At 38.6% G+C, this 27,239-nt stretch overlaps 1 protein-coding gene across 1 annotated transcript; it reads right to left on the bottom strand.

Annotated features, from left to right (window-relative positions):
- Positions 1-4,805: 4,805 nt before the first annotated feature.
- On the bottom strand, positions 4,806-16,589 carry LOC122669705 (endo-1,3;1,4-beta-D-glucanase-like). The gene is made up of 8 exons (XM_043866539.1): positions 16,568-16,589; positions 7,708-7,857; positions 6,536-6,557; positions 6,209-6,335; positions 6,013-6,103; positions 5,800-5,889; positions 5,571-5,671; positions 4,806-4,948 (listed from the first exon to the last, which is right to left on the bottom strand). Exons 2-8 carry the CDS (start codon positions 7,853-7,855, stop codon positions 4,808-4,810), a joined length of 720 nt encoding a protein of 239 aa, XP_043722474.1. The 5' UTR covers positions 7,856-7,857; positions 16,568-16,589; the 3' UTR covers positions 4,806-4,807.
- Between the last annotated feature and the right edge of the window lie 10,650 nt (positions 16,590-27,239).

The raw sequence follows: 27,239 nt of genomic DNA on the forward strand, positions 1-27,239 counted from the left end.
AAGCTCTTCAAAGTCTTTAGAGGAGGGAGGGGTATATAATATCTATATATTTTTGTCCGTGGAGATAGCTGGGTTCTGAATGCAATCCAACTCAGATCCCTCAGACCTTTAATGCTTGTAATTATATATACTTTAAAAAGCACAAAGGCCAAGCCCTCAAAGAATACTTCTTTGTGACTAATTCCTTCCAAAATCAAATGCATAACAACAAAGAGGGAAGTAAGCAATAATAAAGTCAAGGGAATCATCAAAGTTTGTGGCTAATAACAAACATTTTTCCATGTTGAGAAGCACATTTCTCTCTCACTTTAAATAGGGATGGAAGCCATGGTCCCTAAAAAGCAGGAAGAGCAGCAAAGGATTATTCTAATTAGCAGTTGCAGACATTTTCAATCTGGTTAGAAAAGCTTAATTAGGTACACAAAATCACAAAGTGTAGGAATCGAAATCACAGGGAAGGTGAAAGGCATAACACTTCAGAGACTCATCTAATAGGATCTTTGCATGTTATCATTTGGAGCACTTTGAGGGCTTTGCTTTGCTGTGCCTACATTAATCTGTATATATACGACAGGGAAAAAGGTAAAGGAGACCTTTTGATTTATCCACAAAAAGATGCCTATCTTCTTCTTTCTTCTTTGGGGTGCTTGATTCAGTCATGTTTTGACAAATAAGGTATCACTAAGGGCGTGTTTAGTTGCCAATAAATGGATTAGAAAAGAAAATAAGGGGAAGTGGTTTTTTTGTGGGGGAGTGTGGCCCTCCCTGCACATGCATGGTAGCATCAACAGTAAGGTTGTCAATTGGGCAGTTTGGTTTGACTTTTTTGGTTTTGGTGTGAGTTTCAGGGAAACCGAAACCAAACCAATATGAACTTTTCGGTTCGATTTGGACTCAGGTTCGTTCAGTTTGTGCTATTGGTTTCAATTCGGTTTGGAAACCAAGAATAGACTGGTTTTGGGTAGAGATTAGGTAGGGTTTTAGTGTTCAGTTCGATCCCATCGGTGGCCCATTGGTTTAGTCCGAACCAAGCCGAAACCGAATGGTGCTTTACCCTACAAACCGGAGCCAAACCGATAAGGCCTCAGTTCTGTTTGGATCGGGCTCAATTGCGCCAAACCAGGCTGATTTGACCGGTTTGATTTAGGTTTTGACCCCCTTAATCAACAGAGACAATCATTTCACATTCCATGCTCCCCCACAGAAACCATTTTCTCATAAAATAAAATGACCATAGTTTGGATTAAAAGATAAAAATAATGATAAAAAAAGAAGTTGGTGTTTTTCTCTCTTATTTATTTTTTCTGGTATTATTTTATTTCATTTTTACATTAGTACCTTCAGCAAAATATTGAGGAGTTTTGCTAACCTGATGATCTTAAAGTCTGAGAATCACTTCTTTGGCTTTCAATTGTTCTCTAGTCTCAGTCAAAGAGAGGTATTCTACGAACAACTCATTTTGTCACCTCACAACAGGCTATGCGATGATGAATCAAGGATGTTCTGAAATGTTGCGGGATCCATTATTTAGAGCTCTGGAGGTTCCACATGCCTCCAATAGTATTCCAAATCCTTAGGATTAAAAACCGGTAAAAAATGTATTTTGATAAATAATGGTAAAAGGCCTCCAATAGTATTTCAAATCCTTAAGATTAAAAACCGGTAAAAAAAGTGTTTTGATTAATAATGGTAAAATGGTTTTGTCACATAAGTAAAACCTAGCTCATACCCAAAAACCTGACTAAAAGAAAAATATGAGAGAAAAACACAAACTTTTGTCTTTATTTACCATTAGGGAGAAAGAACACCACCTAGGCGTGTGTGGTGCGTTGCCCTCCGCCTAGACACAAGGGCAGGCAAAACGATCGTCACGCCCCCATAGAAGGTGGAATTTCCCGAAGGCATGGCGGTCATTTTGCCCACTCTTGTGTCTGGGACCCTGCATACCGCACCCAGCAAGGTAGTTTTCTCTTTTCTTTATCATTATTTTTTATCTATATTCATCAAAACTAAGGTCTTTTTATTTATTTATTTTTCCTAATCCATTTCTGGCCAAAAAAAGAAACAAACCCTAAAGAGATTTCTCAGAGATAAAATGTGAAAGCCTGTCCACCAAACAAGAATATTTACGTGGATGTTCAAAATTAAATTGTGTTTTTAGAGTGAAGGACTTAGTTCCGGGTTGGGGTTTTATGAAACAGGTAGAAATCGAAACCATATTGGACTGACCGAATGCACCAACCAAAATGAAAAGTGGACCGAGCCCAATAAAAAAAAGATAGGAAACCGGAAACCCAAAATAACCAGAAATTTTCCATTGATTTCCTTATGTATAAATGTAAAAACAAAACCGGACCGGAATGACCCAATGGTAACTTAATTACAAGCTGATAACAAAAAACTTGTCCAAACCGAACCAAAACTGAAACTTTCTTAACGGTTTGATATCGGGTTGGCTTAGTAACAGACTGAAACCAATTTAGACCAACCAAATTTGGACCGAATCGGTGAATTGACACCCTTACTCTTGGTCATCGCTCCTTCCCCCTTATGTATGTTAGTTATCATTTAATCTCCCAAGAATGAAACAGATCTTTCAAGTAACATGCAATCAGGCTGACCATGAGATAAAGCTAAAATCCTTCATCATCCACCACTCATCATGAATCACATAAATCAATGACTTTTAGTGATCTGCCTCATCGTTGATCAAGGTAATGATTTTGGCAACACATGGTTGGGATTGAAGATCCTTACAGAAGCTGAAACCACTGATTTTGGGCTTTCATTTTCGAAACCCAAGCCCAACCTAAAGCTTGATCAGATAAGCCCACTGCAGCTCAAGTTGCAGTCATAGATCTTGAGGTGTAACGTCCAGAGTAGATTCACCAACGTTGGATGTGGGTCGTCTGACGCAAACTTTGACATCATTCAGAATGAACCAGATGTCAACATAGGGCTTGCAGAGCTGTTCCTTCTTGGAAGCTGATTCACACAACCTGGATTATACTTTAAAGGGGCATTTATAATCTTAAGGAGAGTGACCGATGGCACGACTCAACCTCACTATATCTCTTAACAATTAAAAGTTTTCTGTTGCGGTAGACAAGTTCCTGATTATTCTTGTAGCATTCTTATACTCTAGTAAATTCAAGTTGGTAGCCATTTAAATCAAGATAAGTCAATCACAAGGAAATGTATGATCATTTATGTTTATAGTAACAGTAACGTCCAACAAAGCAGATAATGTTATATAATGATATTTTCAGGTCGACACTGAGAGGGGGTGGTGAATTAGTGTTCTTTAAAAATTTTCTCCCACAAGCAAAAACCTCCAACCATCCACTGATTGAAATATCCTTACAACAGTGTCACTGTATTGCCTCTAAAATCACTTAATTCAGACACTGTAAACACCACCGGTTGGAGCTGTCCAATTTTATCGGCTACAACTTGCAGCAACCTCGCCTTCAACCAAGAGATCGAGGTCAGGCTTGCCAAGGGTTGTATGCCCACCCTACAAAACAGAGTACACTACTATGCTTAAGTACAATCCACAAAACACAAGTTACGTGGTTCAGCAATGTGCCTACATCCATGAGGTAATGCCCAACCCTAGGCATCGTATTTTACCCAATACACTCCAATTCAATACAGTTAGACTGCTTTAACTGTTCAGAAACCCCTATTCGTGCTTCTGACAGTGCCCCAACTGTTTAGAGCAACCCCCACCCCCCCCCCCTCCTCCCCCACTTACACTTGCACCAACTATGTAAGTAGACAATTTGTTGAACACTTGTCAAGCACCCACTCAACAACCCATACAAGTACAAAACCGAGATTACGAACCTTGATTTATCCCCAGAACTACCTTGTTTCGACCCTTGAAATTTTTCTAAGGCTTTACCCCCCAAAAAAAGGAAATTTTTTTAAGGCAAGTAATTGCCGCTCAAATGCTCGATAAAAGGACCCATAGAGCCATATGCATTGCAGTCTGGCCCGGCATGGGAACCATGCGCGGGGACCTCTGCAGGGCAAGCCACCCAGCTCATGAGCTCAGGCCACATACCTGCGGCCGCGCTTAAGTGGTGTCTGGCCCTTGTGCCATTGTGGCTCTTGTGGCCCGCCTGCTGCTCATGAGGCTAGCCATATGCCCTGCTGACTTCACTCCTGGCTGGCTGCCATGTTGCTGCCCTGTCTCGTGGCATGCCATGTCATAATTTTATTTATTTATTTATTCTTTATGTGCCATCTTAAGCCTTTATTTTTATTTATTTATTTATTTTGGTTGACATCTTAAGCCTTTATAATACCACGTATTCTTATGCATTATCATGCATCAAAATGATCATGTCTCCACATGCATTCCCTTGTATCTCATAAAATCTGCCCATGCATTCCATCATGCATTTCATGCATCCATGCCATACATGTCACATGCATATATTATGTATGCCACCATGTTCCATCATCGAACCACATGCCATACACATCATCAACATAGATGTACCATACACATCACCAGAATAATTACCAGAATGCCCCTAAGCATCTTAAACATTATTAAATGAGTCCAAACACTCGCAAACACCTGAAATACAGACGGAATACCTCAACCACTACACTATTACCGACAATAACAACACACAACTGTCCCAAATACCCAACACATAATATCACACACCAATTAGGTTTCTACTGCTGTCTGTGGATCTTTCCCTTAACATGCTTGGTAATGTCCAACAAAGCAGTTATTGTAGTATAACATCAGAGACCAAATAGATTTCTACTACTGTGGATCTTTTCCTTACTTAACATACTTGGTAAACCAGTCTAACATGTTCTGATGGGCTTCCTCGGCAGCTTTCATTGCTTCTTCATCTTCATCATTGTACCTCACAGTCCATCCATGTGCAACCCCAGGAAATATCTTCACATACGCATCAACCTGCAGAAAACCAACCCCCTCTTAATGGTTTGTTTGATTGAAATGGAAATCATACTAATCAAGTCGTAGATGAAGAATCTAACCCCAGGAAACTACAGAGGAAGTTGATTACATAAAACTGGAACTCGTTTTTTATCAAAAAAAATTAAAAAGACAAGTAAATCATAAATTTTAAAAATGTATCATGAATTCAACCACCTGACATATGCATCTATCTCTCCAGTGAATGAAAAAAAAAAGAATAAAAGGGCATACCCAGTGCACAAGGCTCCCGCCATTGCGGGCTCTGGGGAGGGTCATAATGTATGCAGCCTTACCCCTGCTTTCGCAGAGAGGCTATTATAGGATATAAAACCTGAAAATAGTTTGCTGTCATTCTGGCAATCAAAAAGGATAATTGTGCCTTTTATGATTCAGATGGTCAAGCTTGTTTTTGAGAAGTGGGGGTGGGATCTGTCTCCAAATGAAACAGGTTAATCAGCAGAAATCAGGTGAGAAACAAAGCTTGGAAGCTGTAGAGAAATATCCAATTATTGGACATATGAAGCAGAGTTGATCAGCAGAAATCAGACAATTCTAAGCTCTTCAAAACACAATCTCAACATCAAATCATGATCCCTACCTCGGGTTTGAAGGATAAAATCTGTTCAAACTGTTTCACAAGTACTGGCGGAGTTGTCTCGTCGATCTCAGCTCCAAGTATAGCAATGGGGACCTTAACCTCTGAAAATATCCAACCAACCATTATTCATAAGGTCTCTCTACCAACATATGATTCAAAAGCACCTATAAAAGCTAAAAAGTACAATAATGTCTCTTTGAGCACTGATATGAACTAGAAATATTCATACCTTTTATATCATCTACGGTAACAAATGAAGGATGCAGCAGCACTGCACATTGGATGTAATCAGATTTTGCCAGTTCCACAGCCACCTTGCCTGAAAACAAATCAATAAATCAAATCTTAGTTGCCATAACTTAACATTCTATAATCGTGATGTCAATAATCTATTACAGAAATGTTCCAGAGTTTTAATAAAGTGATCGAAAAGAAATCTCACCACCCGAGCAAACACCTCCAACCCCTGTTGTGGTTATGCCTTTACTTTTTAAAGTTGCTATAACTGGTTTAGCATCCTCAAATCCTTTATCCTACAGCAACAGTCTCACACCATCAGAGCTTTTAAAAAGAACTTTTACAGTATCATGCCATTAGAGATTTTAAAAATAAATTAAAACAAGAAGATAGAAAACAACCGGTCCATGTTCTTTTATCCAGATTTCAATGGGCTTCTCAGCATTATCAGGTGCATAAGGATCCCCATAAAAGAAGTCGGGAACGACCACATAGAATCCTGCAGCTGCAACTTTATCTGCAAGTTTCCTTTACAATATAATGCCATAGACATATTAGTTAAGAACAGAATCTTAGTAGACCAGAAAACTTCTACTAAAACCCCTAATAACAACAAATAAACAGAGACTTTAAGAATAGCAAGGGAAACAGATTTAAGAATTTCACATTCTTTCACTGTGAAAAATCTATAAATCAGTTGTAGAAGCACAGTTTAGAATCTGTAGTACCTCAAGTTTGGTGCCTCATATCCTGCAGAAGACCAAGCATGTACAGTTCAGATGATGACAGAGAAACAAAAAAGGCATAATTTGTTAATGAAACATAATTTCCATTTAGGTCTATATGAGTCTTTGAGTATCCTTTCCTTGTAAATGCAACTCAATTCAACTCAACCCAACTCATCAGCCTTATCTCAACTAAATGAGGTCAGTCTCATGGATCTTCTTTCTCCAATCAAACTCTATTTGAAACCGAATCCTTTCCTTGTCAATCATCTATTCAAAATTTTGAAAGCAAACAACGATAAGGTTTCTCTATTGCAACCTGGTGGTCACGGGTTCGAATAAGGAAATTGTCTCTCCACAAAGGGATGGGGGAGGTATGGCTGCATAGATATGCCCCTGCTCAGACCTTACAGTATTGGGAGCCTCGTGCACTGGGTATGCCCTTTTTAACCAGGGATGATGATAGAAAACTAGTAGCCAAAGTGCCAACCAAAATAAACAATCACAATTACAGAAGGGTATAACTCAAGGTTTCAAGAATTAGGAATTGGATCAGCGAATCGCCCCTATTTGGAACAGAATCAGCAGTCACCAATCCCGATTCCTGATGATTCGATACGGTCAATTCTAAGGTTTGTTGGGACCGATTCCACATTTTATAACCTTGGCAGAACCTATAGTAAGCACATATGCCCTAACCATGGTTTGTAATCTCGGATCGGATCGGCCGATTTTTGTTGGATCGGATCAGTATCGGCCGAGACCGATCCCAATACCGATCCGATCCACTTGTACGGACAAGGGTAAAAAGGTATAAAAAAAAATCTGATTTTTTACAAAAAAAAAAAACCAGGGGTAAAAGTGTCATATTTGTCCAAGTTTGTTCGATCCCGATCCAATCCAATACCGAGATTATGAACCTTGGCCCTAACACCATAACTCTGGGTTAAAAGGTAAAATATAGAATTTGGTGGCATAATTAATTGAAGTGTAAAATAACACCATAATAACCAGAAAATCCTAGTCCATGCATTCGGGTAATGGGAGAACACCAATTTTAAAGTAAAACCCATAAATTTCTTCAAAAAACACCAAGAACAACTCAGGAAATTAAGGACCATGAAAAGAGAAGGAGATTGCATCAAGAGAGGAGGAAGTTAGTAGTTCAGTTATACCATAAATGTCAGAAATAAGGAGAATGGCACGTTTGGAGTGTGATGAGCCGGTAACATAGGTCTTGAGTCCCCCAACTTCTTGAACGCAACCTTGCCCACAGTTTGAACTGAGGACTGGTGGATTCTCACAGCACTGTGGCCCAGACATCTAAATTTTCCTTACACTAAATTTTCCTAACACAGTCAGTCACACTATTACGAACAGAGTAGAAGTCTCAAAGTTGGAACTCGATCTCAGAGACTAAAATGGTTTGTGAAAATGGAAGACAGGAGGAGTCCCTTTTTATAGCCAGCTAGAACCAATGATCATTGAGTAATTCAGGCAGTAAAGACTAGAGACCGTCGCTCGTCTTATCATCGTAAGTGGACAGTGGTGGCATATTCAATTAGAGTAGAGCACGTGGGTTCCAATTCCAATTCCAATTCTTTTTCCCCTTATTAGATATTTATAAAAAGGGAAAAAGAATGTTCTTATACCACAAAAAAAAAAAAACAAAAGAAAAACAAAAACTCTACCTGATCGTATGGATAGCGTGGCTTCTGTGTTTCCCTAGACACAGTACCACCCTGTCAATACTTGTGCATGTTCTTTGATTGCCCAACGTGCACGTGCAGAGTCTAGAGGCCCAGGCGCGTTCTTTCGCTTTTGTACTAAATAATGAGAAAAATAACACTATCTGATCGTATGTAGTCTGCACATTTAAACACATTCTCCTGAAATAATGACCTTATGCCACTGCAAAATAATACCTTTCATCAATGCTCTACATGTCCCTTCATCATTAATTTCACAAAAAAAAAAGAAAAAAGACCCCTCATTAATGTTGCACTATTGCAGGGCCACGGGATCCCATAAATCCTTAATTAAGGGGTAATTATTATCACTACCCTAGTTTTTAAATACCTGGGTTGTCCTTCTTTTTCACTGAGTAACTTGCTAATCTATTTAACTTACCATTCTTCTTCTATTTTTTTACTATGTTATCAAAATAGTATAAAATGAAAGCACCCACCTGCTTTCGTTGCTCTCCTATTTTTTACTTCATTCGGTTTATTTTTTTCTACTTTTTTATTTTATCAATTTTTTATTCAACATTTCATCATCATCGTTCTTCTTCAAACAGATCATGGTTCTAAGTATCAACGTCGTATCGCCTGGTACGTATCGATTTTGCTAGTCACCGATATCGATACTATATCAGTAGCACTATACAGACAAAGGGTAAAATGGTCAAAAACTCATTTTTTAAGGAGATTCAAGGGTAATTGTGTCGGATACAGCCGATCCAGGCCAATACCGTATTAGTATCGTATCGATTTTGCAGGTTACCGATACCCATTCTGTGCACTAAAACCATGGAACAAATCAACTCTCTTCAAAGCACCCCACTTCTCTTTCTTCCTCTTTTTATTCAATTTATCTTTTCATATTTTTTATTTTTTATTAACTTACAACGCGATTCTCGAGTCGTCACTCTTCTTTTCTCTCTTCATATTCGCAAAAGCAGAAGACAACCCTCTCTCTCCATTACAATTGATCTCTACACGACCATCTTCATCTCTCTTCAACCTTGCAGCCATGGGATAAAACGGCACAAGATCAATCATCGAATTGTCTCTACCTTCTTGGTGATTTCAGTTGAATGAAAGATGGATCGGTTTCAGAGAAGGGAACACACCTGTAACGGAGACAAAGGAGAAGAACTGGATCACAGTGAGGATCAAGTCAATTTGTTCGAAGAAGAACAATGAGGATGAAATGTTGAATAAAAAATTAATTAAATAGAAAGATTGAAGAAAAAAAAAATAAACTGAATAGAGTAACAAACGGGAGAGAGAAGAAGCGGGTGGGTGCTTTCATTTTTTTACTATTTTGATGACAAAAATAGTAAAAAAATAGAAGAATGGTAGCTTAAATAAATTAGCAGGTTACAAGTTGAAAAGGAAGGATAACCTGGGTATTTAAAAACATGAGAGAAGAAAGAAATGTAAAAATATAAAAACAGAATACTATCAGAAAAGAAGTTTAAGGTTGGATAGTTTAAATAAATATAGGCTAAGTTTAGGGTACTGATAGTAATTGGCCCAATAAGTAATCAAAACAACATGATGAATTTTAACTTTAAAAACAATATGATGAGCTTTCACTTTTTAGGATTTATTTAAAATTGAGAGAAAGACAGAGATGGAAATGATGCCAAACGAAAGTGGGAAGGCCGAACCGCCAAAGGCGTTTATGCAATTATTTTGGAAAATTTTTTAGAGATCGAGGGTGGGAGAAAGCGAGGGCTGTTGGCCGATACTTATCTGATCCAGTTAAAATTAACCAATCTGATATGAGATTACTACCTGTGTCTCCGACTATTAAAAAAAGCTCGAGCCCAAGATTTTGGGTAATGAACCTGATTCATAAAATATCAATATCAATTATCAATACTAATACTAGTATTAATATGTATTGGCTTGGATCAGGTTCAAAAGCTTGAATTTTATTTATTATTATTATTATTATTTTGTATTGGAACCCAAATCAGCCTCAGTATCAATAGTAAAAATAACCAAAAAAGAATTCTTAAAATACAGGAATTGTCTGTTTATAACCAAGCAGGTTACAAACATAATTTATGCCCATACTTACTTCATCTACCCCTCAATCCAACTGGTTTTCACTTTAACATAGGGTTAACTAATGGCCCTTTCCACCTTTCCAAGGGCTGTATTAGTCATTTTTTGCGCAATTGTGTCCGGACACAAATACACGTTGCACTGCGTGAGCAGATGACATTCTTTATCCCAAAAATATATTAGTAAATCCTAAAATGTATTTTTTTTTTTTTTGGTAAACAATATATAATAGAATATCATAGCAAATGAAATCTCAGGGTAAATAAGTGTATATAAAATATTCACCAAAAAGAAAAAAAAGTGTATATAAAACAAATAAAAAGTAGTTTTTTTTTTTTAAATGAAAAATTGTACAAAATACAACAAATATTACAATAAATATGTAAAAAAAATTGTAAAAATTCAGAAAAAAAAATGTAATAATAAAAAGATATAAAAGTGACGCATAAAATTATCGTCTCATACAATATGTAATTTAACCAATGAAAAACTTGAAAAAGTGGTAAAAGGTTCACAAAACCATAATGCAAACTTGAAAAAATAGTGCAAAAAATTAACAAAACCATAATGCAATCACCACAATAGAATTTATGGGGGAACATATGGGTCACGCGTGCGTGACAGCCAATGAGAGTGAGCATTGTAACATCTGTGGGGATGGGATTTCACCTTTCATGGGGGTGGGAGGTCATTTGCCCTTCTCACCCACTATGTCTGGGCGTGGCCTCCCTCCAAAGAGAATATTTTCCCATAATCATATTACAATATCTATTATCCCACAAGTACAAATTACCCTCAATTGTCACCATCACTCATCACACAGCAACCTTTGCTTGTAATCTACAACAACAATTAGAATCCAGTTTATTTTTGTATTTCAATTATCAAATCTGTTAAAATTTCATTATGAAAAAAGGCATATATAATCTAAAGAAATTTGAAATTTTACATACATTAGTAGTCTCATCACACTAAATGTCGTGGTCCATTGTATGTATGACCGTCATGATTATAATCATCCCCTCAATATAACTACTGCTGCTAAAACTTTACTGGAGTGGGCTCCCAAAACTACTCGTAGAAAGATTAACATATTACTCTCATACGAAAGTAACGATAATAATAATTCTTTATTTTTCTAAGAGACAAATAAACGTGAGGAGATAAAAAAAAATTAAAAAATAAAATAAAATAAAAGACAAACGAAAGTGGTGACAATAATAATTCACTTTTTCATTATTTATTTATTCATTAGTGCAATCTTCATCTAAAGAAGAAGGATTAGAAAAACTTTTAGAGATTGTTGTCTTCCATTATTAGAAAAGCGAAAGCCCAAGGAACTACTTTTTTAGAAAAACCTTTAGAGATTGTTGTCTTCCATTATTAGAAAAGCGAAAGCCCAAGGATCTACTTTTTTGGAAAAGCTTTTAGAGATTGTTGTCTTCCATTATTAGAAAAGCGAAAGCCCATGGATCTACTTTTTTTTCTTTACGGAAGTGGTGACAATAATAATACATGCACTAGGTGTTTGAAACAATAACAAAACACCCTCGTAGTTTCACCTTTTATGTGTATGGTGCATCCCTGTATGATTGAGAGAGGAGGCTTACAAATAAGCCCTAACCGTTAAGTTTAAACCATTAGGTGTAGTTAAATATTTGAAAATGGTTATATTAATCTAAGAGTGTCAAATGGTGCGATTTTAATTATACGATGGGGTTTCGATTTGATGCACGTTTTGCAAGGTATAAATCAAAACCTCATCGGATAAGAATCACTCAACATCAGAATCGTTTTATATGCGGTGTAGTTTTAATGGCTTCTATTCGATTTTCGTTATCCTATTTACATGCGGTTTGTAGTACCGGTTTCACCTTTGTACCTTTTAATTTTATTTTTCATATCCTTGTTATGTAGGAAAAATTATATTGTTTCATACACATCTAACTCTAGGCAAAGTTCACTTAGACAATGCTAGTTGCAATGATAATTTTAAGTGATTACTCAAGGCTTCTAAGTATTACAAGGGAAGCAAACCTAAGGACATCACCAATCCATACCCCACTCAATTCATTAATAAAGTCCACTAAGACATGCTCGTACTAAAATCTTCCATTCCTTCATGAATTTGGCACTCAAACTAAAATTCAAAAAAAATTCAATAAGCAATCCTAATATTTTAGAGTGCTTAACCCCATTCTTAAACAAATAAGAATTCTTAATCTCGATTTTCTATCCGGTTTCTATTCGGTTAACTGACGATTTTCCGATTTTGAATTGAACCGAACCTGTAATAGAACCTATGAAACCAAAATCGCGTCGTTTTTATACAATGCAGTTCGATTTGATCGTAAACGATTGATTCCAGTTCCGACAATCGGGTTCGGTTCCATTTTGACACCCTTATATTAACCTTCAATTTTTGTCATGGACAATTTTACCCTTATAGAACATAACCATTGCCCAAACCCATCTCCCCCTATCCCTTTCTTCTCCGACGAACTAACTGCGAAGTATCTTTATCATCATCGGTGTTGCTACTGCCATGGTTTTAGTACATGGTATCAAAACGGTTATCGGCAACACGGAACATCGATACGATACCGATACAACATCGACTTGGATTGACTATATTGGACAAAATTACCCATTGATTTCTTGCAAATCGAATAACGGACAGGTTTTCAATGGTACCACGTTTTGAAGGAGCTAGTTAAACGGCTTGAGCATCTGAAGAGAAGAAGAAGATCAACTTCTCTTCACGTTTGGAGGAGAATAATGGGAATAAGGGTAAAATGGTACTTTAAATAAGTCACTGAAGTAAAAAAAAAAGGTACAACTATTTTTTTACTTTCAAAACTAACAGTTCACTAACATCGTGAGCCATCAGAGGATTAGTTATACATAAAAGGTGAAACTACGGGTGGTGTTCTGTTATTGTTTCATACACGGGGTGCATGTAATTTACTTTTTTATTATTATTTATCCCTTAGTGCAATCTTTATCCAAAGGCGATGGATGGAACAGGTGAAGGATTAGAAGAATTAAAGCGAACTCATAATTAAGGATGTTAAACGTTTATTAAATGGTTCTAGTGTATGAAATCGATTTCATGGTTTTAAACTGTTTCACTCACTCTTGGTTTTATTACCGGTTTGAAGTATTAGAATCACAAGCGGCCGGCCCTTTAATGGTTTGTTAACGGTTCATAAACGGTTTTGTTATTGATTTTTTTGTGCCTCTAGAACTCAAAGAAATGAGAGGAAGAGTAATAAATAGATTGAGTATCCAGCTTTAGCAACCAAGGAGTAACATTGATATCCATCCAATACATAATCCAACCGAATCACCGAGTTTGATGAGTATCCAATCAAATTGGAATCAGATGGATTTGATTTCTGATTCAAAAAAAATGGGTCCATTTTTTAGGATTCAAGCCAATTTTGACCAGTTTTCGCTGATTTCCGACTGATTCCAAATGAATCAAAATCGGAATCCATGGAAATCAATTCTGTTGCCGATTCCACTTACTTGAACCTCCTTGTGAACAAACAGAGAGACTACATAAACGACCAAAGAATTTTGAGATTCAATAAAACAATTCAACTCAACTCAACCTTGTCTCAATGGATTGAATGGGAGAAAAAATTAAATCCCAATCTTAAATAGCTACCCTAAATTGGACAGGGGTAAACTGTCAGCTTGGGTTGTTGATCTGTCCATAGATCCTTAGATCATATGGATCAACCTGTCCGGGCCAAAGACTGGACCCAATTGCAAATATAAACCGGTTCAATGCCCTCCAGTTCCAAACCCAGCCCAAATGGATGTATAGGAGTACGTAGTAATAGTCAAACCAAAGCAAGCAATCCAAGTACATCATTATATGAACATGCAGGATTTGCCAAACCTTAATTAGCACAAAATTTCAGAAAGGCAAGTTGGCAGATTGATCAAGAATTGTGGACACTCCCAACTCTTTCAATGCAAATGCTTAACTAGAGAGCCACAAGCAATGAACTAGAAAGAACAAGATTGCTTGACTTGCAGTTAGGGATGTAAATGGATAATCGAAATCCGAATCCGAATTCGCATAAATAATGATTTTTAGGGTTTTTGAAGATTAAACAAGTTCTAGAATATGATGAAAAGAGAATCATGATCTAAGAGATATGGATTGAGAGAGAATTGTATCCGCTAGGGGAGGAAGGTCCGGGTTACACCTTAGTTAGTAAGTTCGGGAACGGCAATTGAACGGGAACGGATACGTCACGGCGATTAAGCGGATTAGACGGTAATAATACTTTTCAAAAATCCGGCTTCATAAAATGCATACGGTAATAATACGATGCAGCGTTTAATACGGATATAATACGGCATAGACGGCAATAATACTTTAAAAAACGGACATATATTCATTATATAACATGCATTCACCACCTAATAAACAAAATAATATCATGACTTTATTAACTAAAATAAACACAATAATATAATATGCTATATAACATCTCTAAGATTATCATTTAACATACCAAAATATCAATAATCTACAAGAAATGAATGTAGATTATCCGAAAATGACATGAGCAAGTTGAAAGACCAGAGAAACAAGAGGAGAGTACAAGCTTAAGTGCCGCTTTGTTGAACGGAGATGGCGAGATGATTGGAGATGGAGGCGCTACGGTTGGATGTTCAACGCAATCGAAAGGGACGAAAGGGAAAGTGAAATCGTTTCCCTAAATTCTAATCTTTTGGATAATTTTTTATAAAAAACGTATATCGTGTATTATTGAGTATAATCGTGCTTGCTTAAAAATGCGTTTTTATAAAAATACGGGAAAATACGGGATGGGAGTATTATACATTTAAAAATATGGGAACACGTATAATACGCGTATGATCGCGACTTTACTAACTAAGGGTTACACAAAGCGGATATGTAAGCGGATGGTGAAAATCCGATCCGATCTCGAATCCGTTTAGAGGTATCCGTATCGCGGGAATATCCCGATCACATCCGATCGTATCGATCCGAATCCGATCCGTTTACATCCCTACTTGCATAGGAGCTGAAGCTTAGTCTCAATCAATGCCCTCATCATTGAAGAATGCAAAGCAAAAGTATACATTATTTCTGAAGCATGAGACAAGATATAAGTTATTTGTGGAGCAAAAGAATGTCCTGTCCTGACATGGTTTGTACCACCCTCACATGAAATGTGATTGTCCTCTCTGTGGCTAAGCTCTGGGCATAATCTAATTATAGGATAGTACAAAGACCCTTATATTTTGTTAAGCCTTTCATAACACAATCACATCTCCTGGTCCTTTTCAAAATGAAAATATATGTAACAATCCAGTCACACAGTGAATATAATCGACTTCATTTCAAATCTGCTATTTGGAACTCATTGTCTACACCCGGATTTTACGGTCAAGGGTTAGGCCGATCCAACAAGGGTGAATGGTTAAGGTCGTGATCAATTAGGGAACCAGTGAGGGACGATCGGTTAGGGACCAGTCAACGACACGCAAGAAAGTGGCCACAGGGGTTGGTAATCGTGAAAGGTGGGACCCGTCATATCCGTAGATGGTAGGATGTTGCAAACCCACAGGGACATGTGGTTCAGGGAGTTAGTACTTTGGAAGGAATGTGGCTTTGATACAAGGAAGGGTATGGAAGTGTTGGTTATGGAAGTATGAGAAGTGGAAGTTGCTGTAACTACCACAACCGCCAAAGGAGCAATTATAAAAAGGAGAGAGTGCGAAGAAGAACGGACCCTCGAATCAACAACACAACACTCTAGAACAGAGTCTTTATCTTTATTTTTCCCTTTTATCTTTTGCTTTTTATCTTTCAAGATGTAGATCGATTTCTATCTCTCATCTTTTCCTGTAATTTTCACTGGAGTTGGCTTCCAACCACTAATGTCTCGTTGGCTCGTGTTTCAAGGGGCATTCATGTAGGTCTTGCTTGGAGAATAACTCCAATAATTTTGTCTTTTGGCTAGTGTTTCAGAAGACAACCATCAGAATCAAGTTGCAAGCTTCATCAGTCCGTGGCTGGCAGAGTTGTGAAAGCTTCATCAAATTCGTTTATGTGAGATTATGCGATTTGGTCGTAGGGTAGTTGTAGTGCAAATACCAAGTTGTAAACCTCATCAATGTCAGATTTCACAAGTTGTAATGACCCCAAAGGATACCGACTGCAAGTAAGCAATTTGATCTTCAATCTTCTTCCTCTTCTTCTTCCATTGTGATTTTTCTTTACCCAAAAGTCCTTAGAGTTACTCAGGCATTGGAAAGATCTCACATTCGTCTTGGTTAGAAGTTAGAACAGACCGTTTCGTCCTGGTTGGAATTTAGAACAGGTTGTTTCGTCCTGGTTGGAAGCTAGGACAGGCCGTTTCGTCCTAGTTGAAATTTAGAATAGGTCGTTTCATCCTGGTCAGAAGCCAAGATAGGACGTTTTCGGCCTCTTTTGAGCCTATGCAAAGGTTCTGGCACACCCGTGCTACCTCCACCACGTGCATTGTGCCATCGTGGGTAGGTGTTGGATTTTTCCACCAACACTCATCAAACCCCTCCCCCTTCTTCTTTTTGGCTATTTGGCTTTATTACTCCAGTTCTACTAAAATTATCCTAAAATCTGAAAACACAGAAAAATACCTCGAGTAGCACCATTCTAGGAATTAAATGATGAAAATAAAGGGATAAATTCGCACATAAAATATGCTCATCAATACCCCCTCTGTATCAACCGCTCTATTTCGCTCCGCAGATGACAACAATTGTCTGTATCATGATCGTGATCTCAGTGGTCCCTATAGTAAAAGCATCATCCCTCGCATTTGGATATGGCCTTATCTTGTTAGGTTCTCTAAGGAGGTTGGTTCCCTCAATATGCATCAGGATTTCTGACCTCCTCCTGTTGAGCGCAGTGAATTTGTCTATTCAGGTGGGATCCCTATAGCGGACTGGGTTTTTGGTGGGGCTTGTATCTCTTCCTATAATTGAGCTTCATGTCACTATCGGTGGAGTTCTTCCTTTTGAGGTCTTGACCGGCTTCACACTAGTGGAAGGTGGCTAAAGCTTCTTCAACGCTGATGTACTTGTCGCAGCGCGCCATGAAGTCTTCCATGGTTTTCGGGCTCTTCTTCACGATCGAAACTCTCAGCAATGTGTTCCTGACCCCCTCCTTTAATGCGTTCAGTTTTGTCTGGGGGTTGAGGTTCTCCACCTCCATGGCTTCCTTGTTGAACCGCATGAGGTAGGAACGGAGAGACTCCCCTTTCTGTTGTTTGATTGTGGCCAGGCTCGCTGTGCTCCTCTTGTGATTCCTGATACTTAGAAAATTTCTAGCAAATATCTTTCCTAATTCAGTAAAGTTTTCACTGACCTAGGCTCGAGACAGTCAAACCAGGCTTTGGCTCCTAAAGTGAGTGTGACAGGGAAGGCTCTACACATGATGGGATCTGGGGCTCCATGCAGCAGCATAATCGTTTTGAATTTCAAGTGTTCCACTGGCTTTGTAGTCCCATTGTAACTCCCAATGGATGGCATCTTGAAACCCTGGGGGGAGGGGAGCTTTCATTACCTAGTCGGAGAGGGTAGTTTCACTGGAGAATCCCAAATCGTTTGTTTCTTTCTGATGGGGTTCTTGGTTTTTTTTGCATCCTTTACATTTGCTGTTGTAGGTCCTGAATCTTCTCAGCTAGGTCTCACTGGTTCTCCAGCTCAAGTGCCTTTGGGATTGGGGGGTGTATGGGCGGATTTGCATGGTTTTCCTGCCGCAGTTGAGGATTTTTGTTGGGTCCACTGGAGCCTGAATTGTTTCCTTCCTCTGCATGGAGTTGGGTGTGTTGGCGCTGATGATGGTGAATTGGATTCCCTTGTTGGCCAGTGCTTTGTAAAAGCATTTGCATCATCTCCTCCAACCTTTCTCCCATGGTGACGAATTGTCTCTGTGTCACTGGAGCGTTGAAGTCCACCCTATTGTGTCGAGGGAGGGTTTCCTCAAGATGGTCATGGAGATTGTTACTGAGATCAGAGGAGACGATGGATTGTTGGGGGCTAACTTGTGGATCAGCCGTTGTTGAGTTAGGATTTTCATTTCTCAGCTGTAATCTGGTTTTTCTTCTATCGGTTTTGCTTGTCATGGTGTCTCCGAAGTTTTCTCTGTTTTCCAAATTCCCTGGCCCCACGGTGGGCACCAATTTGTTGACGTTAGAATCCTTCTTCCTCTGGTTTGGTCTAGTCCAACGCGAACATGCACAACAACAGAACCAGAAGGCAGGGAGAGTCAGCACCCTGGGCTGTGTCTTAGAGGATATTTCTCCGATGCCTAAGTTAGATTCCGAGGTCAAACAGTAGTTAATGGGGCCGAAGATGGAGACTTTGGTCTCAGAGTTCCTTCCAATGGTCAAAACCTACGGTCCTCTCCTTTGAGTCTTAGAGTCTTACCTTCATTCCTTCTATTGTTTGTTATATACCTGGCTCTGCTTTTCCCAAATGTCCTTTTTGCCCCCTTTTTAGAGTTATGTAGTCTTCAAGGCATTGGTGAACCGATCTGGGGGCCGTCAACCAAACTGTCAGTATTTGTCAATAATTGTCCCCTTGGTGGTCCACGTGTAAAGCTCATTTGTGCGTGCCTTCAGCGTGGAATCGTGATCGAGGATCCAATCAGACTGTAGGCGTTTCTTTCTTTGAGCCGGTTCCTTGGTCTGGTCCTTTCATATGTGTCTAACTAGCATTGGAGGCTGGATATATATGAGTCGTATCACTACTGCACTGATATCATAAGGATAAACTAATTTTAATCCTAACTACAATCATGAAATGTAAAGATAACAAGAGTAGTTTCTTGTGTGATTTGGCCAAAAGGTGCTTTCTTCTTGTCTAGCTTTCTATTTGTACTTGCTTCTCTTGGTATCCAATTCTGAGCGGTTTGAAAAAATTGTCCATTCCTCCCCATATTCTCTTTGCAACAATTATAATTGCCCAGGTGACCAACCATAACTCTCGATACTGGAATGAGTAGTTCCCTGTTGAATGCTCTCCTTGAATCAGTACCTATCTACTTCCCATCAAGGCCAGTTGGATAGTAAAAATGTAAGCACTTCAAATCATGCCCATCAAAAAGGTTTCTTTCTTTGGTTGGTTGCCGATCCCATTGTATTTCGTCAAAAAATAAGGAGAGGAACCATTGTCCTTCCAACTCAATTAAAGCAGCAGTGGTGGAGAAGTTCATTATAGACTGACCTTGAGAATTCACATGGTCCAGCTGTGCACTGTGTAATAATTGATTCAACAAAACCAGACTACCAAGGCCAAACTTATCCACAGGGAGAAAAAGATAGTTGATTTTGAAAGAAAATAGAAGGACTAAAAAAAAAGGTTAAGTTGGGCGATGTAAGTCATAAGATAGACCACAATAACAAAGAAGGAATTATCAAAGTAAATGCAAAAGAAGATCAAATAGACAATTTAAGAGATGATAAATTTATCATCCAAACAGAAATAAATAGGATAAATCACAATCAATGTTCAAATAATTGAGTAACAGAAGAAATAAAATTAGTTTGGGCTGGGAGAAAGCCAAATAGGTGGAGGGCAAAGTCTTGGCAGGGGATGTTGTTGTCCTCTGCTGCTTGTGAAACCTTGCAATGGCAATGCCTCAATGCATTCATCTTCCAAGTTGAATACACCCATATCAAATGCATCCATATCCAAATCCCAACCTTGTTTGATATAGCACCTACCAAAGAACCCATGATGGGTGAAATAGATACAATTCCCTCTACATCCAGGAAAGTCATGAGATGAAAAGGACAAAGAGGAATTCAATCCTAAAAACAAAATTCTGTCACTTAAGTTCTTTATCTGCACCCACATTGAAGACTTGTTGTCATCATAGTCTCCCCGCAAAAGCTTAAAGACCCTGAAGCTAATTGTTTTAAACTCATGTAGTGCACACTTGTTAAAATCACTTGGTATTACTTCCCTTCCAACCATTAGCAAGTCACCACACGACTCCACCAGATAAGGAATCCTTGTAAAATGAAATCCCTGGGGTGGTTTTAGGGTATCTACAAGCTTCGGAACAACAAAACCACCACCAATATCCACGTCCATGTGGAAGACTAAGATCTCACAGTTGTAGGTCCCTCTTACGGCATAGAGATGGCCCCTGTAGAAGAAGACATCCATAAATGGATCTCCTTCAGAGGCAAGAAGAGTCCATGCCTTGTCTCCAGGTCTAGAAAAGGCCGCTACTTCATATCGACGAAAGATGGCTACAGCCACAACATCAGAAGGTTGAAATTGGGAAGAAGAAGAAGAAGAAGACATTATTGAGGAAGACAAAGGACTTGATGATAAGACAACCTTATGCACTTTTACGACTACATGTATCACTGTTATCCCCATCATCCTCACAAGGTAGCAACAAGAAGGGGAACTACTGATGCTGCCGAGATGGGTGGTGGTGATGGTGGTGAGTCTTTGCAAGGGCAGAGCACCATGAGACACACTGCGCGAAATCGAACATAATCAGCATAACAACTGAACCTTTCACCGATCATAACAACCAAATCCTTCGGAAGCTCTGACCATTTCTTGGACTGGGATTGAGCAACTGCAGCCATATCTCCAGTATACAATCGCAGAAAAAGAGAAGAAAATGAAGTCCTCTGCTGAAGAAATGATGAAAGAGACACTCCTAGAAAGTAATGAAAAAAAATTAAATGAGACTGGTAAATCAATCAACACCTTAACAATATATTACATAGAAAGAAAATCCAATTCCAATTTTAAATATTAGAAAACTCAAAGAGTCAATTTTTCCAATTGAGCAATAACACTGATACCAGTTTTCATATTTGTAGTTCTCCAGGCAGTATCAACTATCAACCATCAAAGCACCGAAACTGAAACCATACTGATTATTAATCAGTTCTCAGTTCCCAAACCTAAATCCTTCCCCCTCCCCATGATCAGGGCCAATCAGGGTCAGCCCAGCCCGACCCTGAGGGCGGGTCAGGGTTGGATTTTTCTGACCCTGAGTCAAGGTCGGGTCGGGCCTGGGCCAAGCTAAGGGGACTTAGGGTTGGGCTAGGGTTCTATAAAGCCCGGCCCATGCATTTCCTTCCCCCTCCTCATGATCAGGGCCAATCAGGGTCAGCCCGGCCCGACCCTTAGGGCGGGTCAGGGTTGGATTTTTCTGACCCTGAGTCAAGGTCGGGTCCAGCCTGGGCCAAGCTAAGGGGACTTAGGGTTGGGCTAGGGTTCTATAAAGCCCGGCCCAACCCCGACCCTGTTGCAGCCCTATGGCAATATACACACATAAATTCACCAATTTTCTTTACTCACGAGTCTTTATAGCCTACATAGTACAATTAAACCATACATTCCAATCTCAGAATCAATTATAGGACACTTCCAAAGTGTGAGTCTGAATAAAACATATGAAGTAAAAATTATCAAGCAACAATCAATTTTCAAGCTAACAATCAATTACTTTGAACAATTAATCATTTAGAACACTTATCAACTAACAATGAAGAAGCCAAGAGAATGTAAATCACACACAAAAAATCTGTGATGCAGCATACAGATTGTGCAAATCTGCTGAAATTCTAGGACAACTTTTAAAGGATTCCAAAAGGAGCCAACATGGTTTGATCATTAAACGAACTGCAAGCTACTGCTACCACTGTTACAGCACAATGTAAATACATTACTTAAGAAATTAAAACCCTGAAATATGGAAATCACGGTCCTCTAAGGCTGCAATGGCTTCATCCACTATCATTGGACCTGTATTTATGGTCATGTTCACTCCAGTAACACAATCATGGTGGTTGAAACTAAACCCACTCTATCAATAACGGCTATCAGAAAGAGAGGAAGCATAAAAACGGTAGAAAAAACAAAAACCCAATGTTGCAAACATTAGGAAACGAAAATAGAGGAAACACCAAATTAATTCAGCTTCTTGGATTTGTAATGAAGTTTTAAACTACAACAGCCTTTTTCTCCAGGTATAGTAAAATCCCTTTTACCAAATAAAAAAAAAATGGTACCGAAATCCCCTACTGTACTCAACAACACATCAATTTGGCCAGGAATGAGATCTCAGATACGATAGAGAGGAGAGCAAGAAGGCGGAACGGAAAAAGGGCAAAAAGGGGAGAATCTCAGTTCAGGGAAGGAAGTCCTTCCTTTCTCTTTCTTCCCTCCCAAGTTAAAACATCAGGTCCATTGGACTTGTGAAGCAAATAACCCAACAACAAGCCTACCCATTGTTTTAGAGTGGAACGAATGCAGATACTCTTGCCATTCAAATATTTGAAAGAAAACTAGAAAAAGAAAGGATTTTGCGATGGAGAGAGAAGTTTTATGATTGCTGACCCTTATTCCACTGTGCCGCTTTCTCAACTGCAGAGTCCACGTCGGTGTCGCTCACGATCTAAAGTGATGCGCCGCTACCTCCCACGGACGGAGGAGGGAGGCGAGGGACTGAGGGAGAAGGTATATGAGGGTTTGTTTGGGGGCAGGGGTGGGATTCCACTCCATGACCCAGGAGAATAGTTAAAGGTTAGACCGGCAATCTCTTCCCCATGTAAGTTGCTTGGTAGTACTCTTTTGGTTGAGTGACACGTGGAGAATAAGAATTCAAAGAGTATCCAACCTTAACCCAACCTCAATCCTAATTGAGAAACAACTTATGTACGAGTACGACCTTCCTTCTTCCACCCTATAACTCTCTTCTCTCTCAAGTTATACAATTGTGTGTTTTTTTTTTCCCTCTACTGAAGTGTTTTTTCTTTCGTTGGATTTATCTACATAGTAGTTTAAATACCTATAATTCCAATTGAATATTTCAATACTGTTAGTGAACCATATAAGTATGCTGAGTAGGTGTTACTGAACTGATCAGCTGTATTGGACAAAATTACCCCTGAAATTCCTTAAAAAATGAGTTTTCTCGCTATTTTATCCCTTGTCCGTATCGTGTTATTGATACAGTATTGGCACGATATCGATATCAGTGACTAGCAAAATCGATACGGACGATACGATACCGATACTTAGAACCATGACCCAAACGAACTTGGAATCTAGGTGGATTACTACGGTTCTAGGCAAATTGCTATATCCCATCAACCCAAAAAAGAAATATTGAACAACAGAAGAAATTATGGAGAGAGAGATAGAGAGAACAGTAAATAGCAGAAGGTTGATGAATGATGGAAAGTTGCTCCTTTGAAGAAGCATCCACATAGCCCCTCGAAGGCAAATTATTTAGAACTGATTATGTGGGATTAGTATATATAACCCAATATCCTCTTCTTCCATCAATAGTCTTCAATCTCGCCCACCTTTTTTCTCTGTTTTTTCTTCTTGTATTTTTCTTTCTCCTGTTACAGTATTGAACTTCTGAGCCACATAATCAAGTACTTTATTCATGAATCTTGTGAATGTGCTCTTCTTTTCAATCGGTTCTTAGTTTGGGTTTTGATTTGAACTATGTTTTAGTCAATATTTTAGAAATTTAGCCCCTTTTCAGTTTCCAAACAAATGAAGGTTTATTAGTTTCTCAAAAATTGTTTTTTGGTGTTGCAACTGGTCTTCAAGGAATTGATACTTGGTTGTATCAGCATGCCACAGTTGTACTACTGCTCATACCATTGACTGCTAGTCCCAGATTATCAGTTCCACCATCCAAACCATTGTTAATTGTAGCTACTGATTTGTAAAGGGATTGCCTACTTCAAATAAGCTAAATTTTCACTGTCCAGAATGGATGACCGAACTGGTTTTTCATTAAATACAAAAAAAGTTACATGGTTTATATGTAATATATATTTTATAAAGCAAAAGAATCTTGTAATTGAGAAGGTTTCAACCCTTGAAGACAAACCACTATCGCTTTGCTGCAAAAAATTGAAGAAATTGCAAAATGAAAGCAGACAAATAAGTAGATTGTAGGCAATGCTACGGTCCAGGGGATCATGGTGGTTCACCTTGGTAAATTAATAAACAATATTTTTCGAATTCCTAGCTCTTGGGATCTCCAGGGTTGTCCTTAGAGAACCCTAGGATTGCCCTAGGGCATCCCAAACTGGCTTGGGCATCCTATTTTCAAATTTTAGGGTTTTCCATGGTTGTTCATTGTGCCCTACTAAGACCCTATTAGGGTTTGGTATGACAAACCAATGCCCAGTCAATCTCTTTGATGTCCCATAAAATAATGAGATCTATGTCATAGAGAAAACACATCTCTATTCCATCCCATGGAAAGAGGGATCCATTTCATACCCGAATGCACAGCGGAAAAGAATCGATTCGGGTTACTTTCACACCCCATGAATGATCATAAAATTAAAACAATAGGAATTAACATATATTTGCTAATCTGATGAGCCTCAAGTATTGCTCCTCCAATAGACAGTGGTTCTTCCTCCAACGAGCACCCCAAGTAAATAGATTTGAACCTCCAATGGTACAGCCAGGGTTCTTCAAGCCAACCCTAGATCCTCTTCAATTCCTAGTCACAGATCTTGGTTTCCAAAACCCTAACTCTCAAAAGTCTAGAGAGCTAGAAGAAGGGAAGAGAAGTGATCACAAGAGAGAGAAGGGGAGAGCCAAAACTCGTCCAAGGGGGGAGCAGCCAAAAACGTGGAGCACTTCCCTCCCTCTGCGTTTTTTGGTGTTTATATAAACCTAGGGTTTCTAAAACCCTAGATGGAAAAAATCCTTGTGACAGTTTGACTCTCTCTCTCTCTTTGTTGGTTTTCCTGTTTAATCTCAAAGTGCTTCTAATTGGTGAAGAAGCAAAATCTAATAGGGAATGGTATAATTTTAATTTATGGATAATTACAATTAATACCATATCCATTAATTAAATAAATAACCAATTATTTTAGCAAATTCCAAATAACTCCCTACATGATAATAAATTATCATGTACAACTCTCCCCCCCCCCCCCCACTAATCAACACCATCATTATGGAATCTAGGGCATGTACACTAGTACTGCCAAACCCCATTCTATAGTAGGTACATGTCCATATAAGAGTGTCTGTGTATCTGATCGGGTCCCGCAAAACTTGATAAAACATTTTAATTAGATAATTATATATAATCTATTATTTTATGTAAAATAGGTTTTGCAAAAACCATTTTCACAACGGCACTGAATCCAGATTCCGATCCGACCATTCACAGACAATCTCAATCTTGGTATTCTCCAATCGGGCAGTGGTGACCATGTAGAGTAACTCCTTGACTCACAAAGTGTTCGTGCATTCCCAGAACACCGGCTTTGACTCACTTGAGTCTCAGTCATTGATGAACCAAAGAATGCGGTCACATTTTGCAGTGACAGGGTTCCCTCAGGTACAGGGTCTCGGTGACTCATGTTTATCCCATCCTACATCTGGTAGTAAAACATGAGGGAATTGACAAAGTAGATTTACACACATCGAACATGTGAGTGCTCGCATTCGTACCCTGACATCACGTGTCTAGGCATACCCAATGCAACGACCATATGAAAGGGTGCCTAGCCCAAACCCTAGTCGTGATGACTACCATTTTAAGTAATATTTACGGATACATATGCTCAAAAAGTTTATATCGCATGTGATAATATTAAATCAAAATATATAAAAGTTCAATACAAAATAAAACCGGACTGAACCAGACCAAACCAAGTTTGATGGACACATAAATCCAACATAGATATCAGAAAAATAACACAGAAAGAGAAGAAGAACTAGAAAGGAAAGTGAACCTGGAAAGAAGAGAGAACACCAATCACAGAGAAGAAGGGAAAAGGGCAATGCACAACCCAGCTTACAATTAGGGGTTTTTTATTTCTGTCAAAGCAGGGTTCAGATAGGCTCCAAACTCCATTCGAGTGGAGGTCCTGGGGTGCTGTTATATATGGTCCTCCAAATATCACCTAAAAGTGACGAATCCTGTTGCTGAGATCTAGGGTTTTGATTAGCAACAGATTTCCTTTTAGAGAAAACCAATCCGTTCCACCATGAACGAGAGAGAGAAAGAGTGAGACAGAGAGAGAGAGAGAGAGAGATTTACCTGGATGGTGGAGGGACAACAACGGTGATTGTCGAGCTTGAGGATTTGACGATGAGAGCTTAAGATGAGAAGTCGAGCAGAGGTTACGGTAGTTACCTAAGTGCGTCAAAGGGGATAACAGAAGCAAGAGAGAGAGTTGTAGGTTTCTGCCAGGGTTTTCCTCTGTTGGACCTTGAGAGTTGCAGGTTTCTACCTTGGGTTGAGCGAGAGCTCGAGATAGCGTTAGCGTCTTGCGGTTTTTATCAGGTAACAGTTTTTGATAAAAACCACAAAATGGTAAAAACAAGAAAAAGTTGTTATTACAAAAACATTATTTGGGCCATAAATTGTTATGAATTTTGATTTTTGTTATAAAAAACACTTGAAACGAAATGGATTTATCAACCAGTTTTTCTGTGCCATTTGTGTTCCCAGCACACAAATAGCACATAAACACTAGAAACATAATGTTATCAAACGGTGCCTAAGGTAATCAAGTATACATTTTTTTCTGAAGCATGAGACAAGATATAAGTTATTTGAGAGACTAAGAAATCAAAATATGAGACGGATGGAAGTACCCAGAACTGAAAACAAGGTTATATTGGCAAACCGTGCGATTGTTATTAATTTTCCAAAATTGTGCTCAGAGTCTGTATACAAAGTTTATAAACCAAGATAATTCACAATCAAAATTTTTATTAAACCATTATTATTATTACACATGATTTAATGCTAAGAACAACAATGTTGTCCGGGAAAACAGATAATATCGGACATAGGACCGACAAAAACACTCGGAATATATAGTTTCTTC

This window comes from Telopea speciosissima, chromosome 7 (assembly GCF_018873765.1).
Source record: "Telopea speciosissima isolate NSW1024214 ecotype Mountain lineage chromosome 7, Tspe_v1, whole genome shotgun sequence".
NCBI classification, from domain to species: domain Eukaryota; kingdom Viridiplantae; phylum Streptophyta; class Magnoliopsida; order Proteales; family Proteaceae; genus Telopea; species Telopea speciosissima.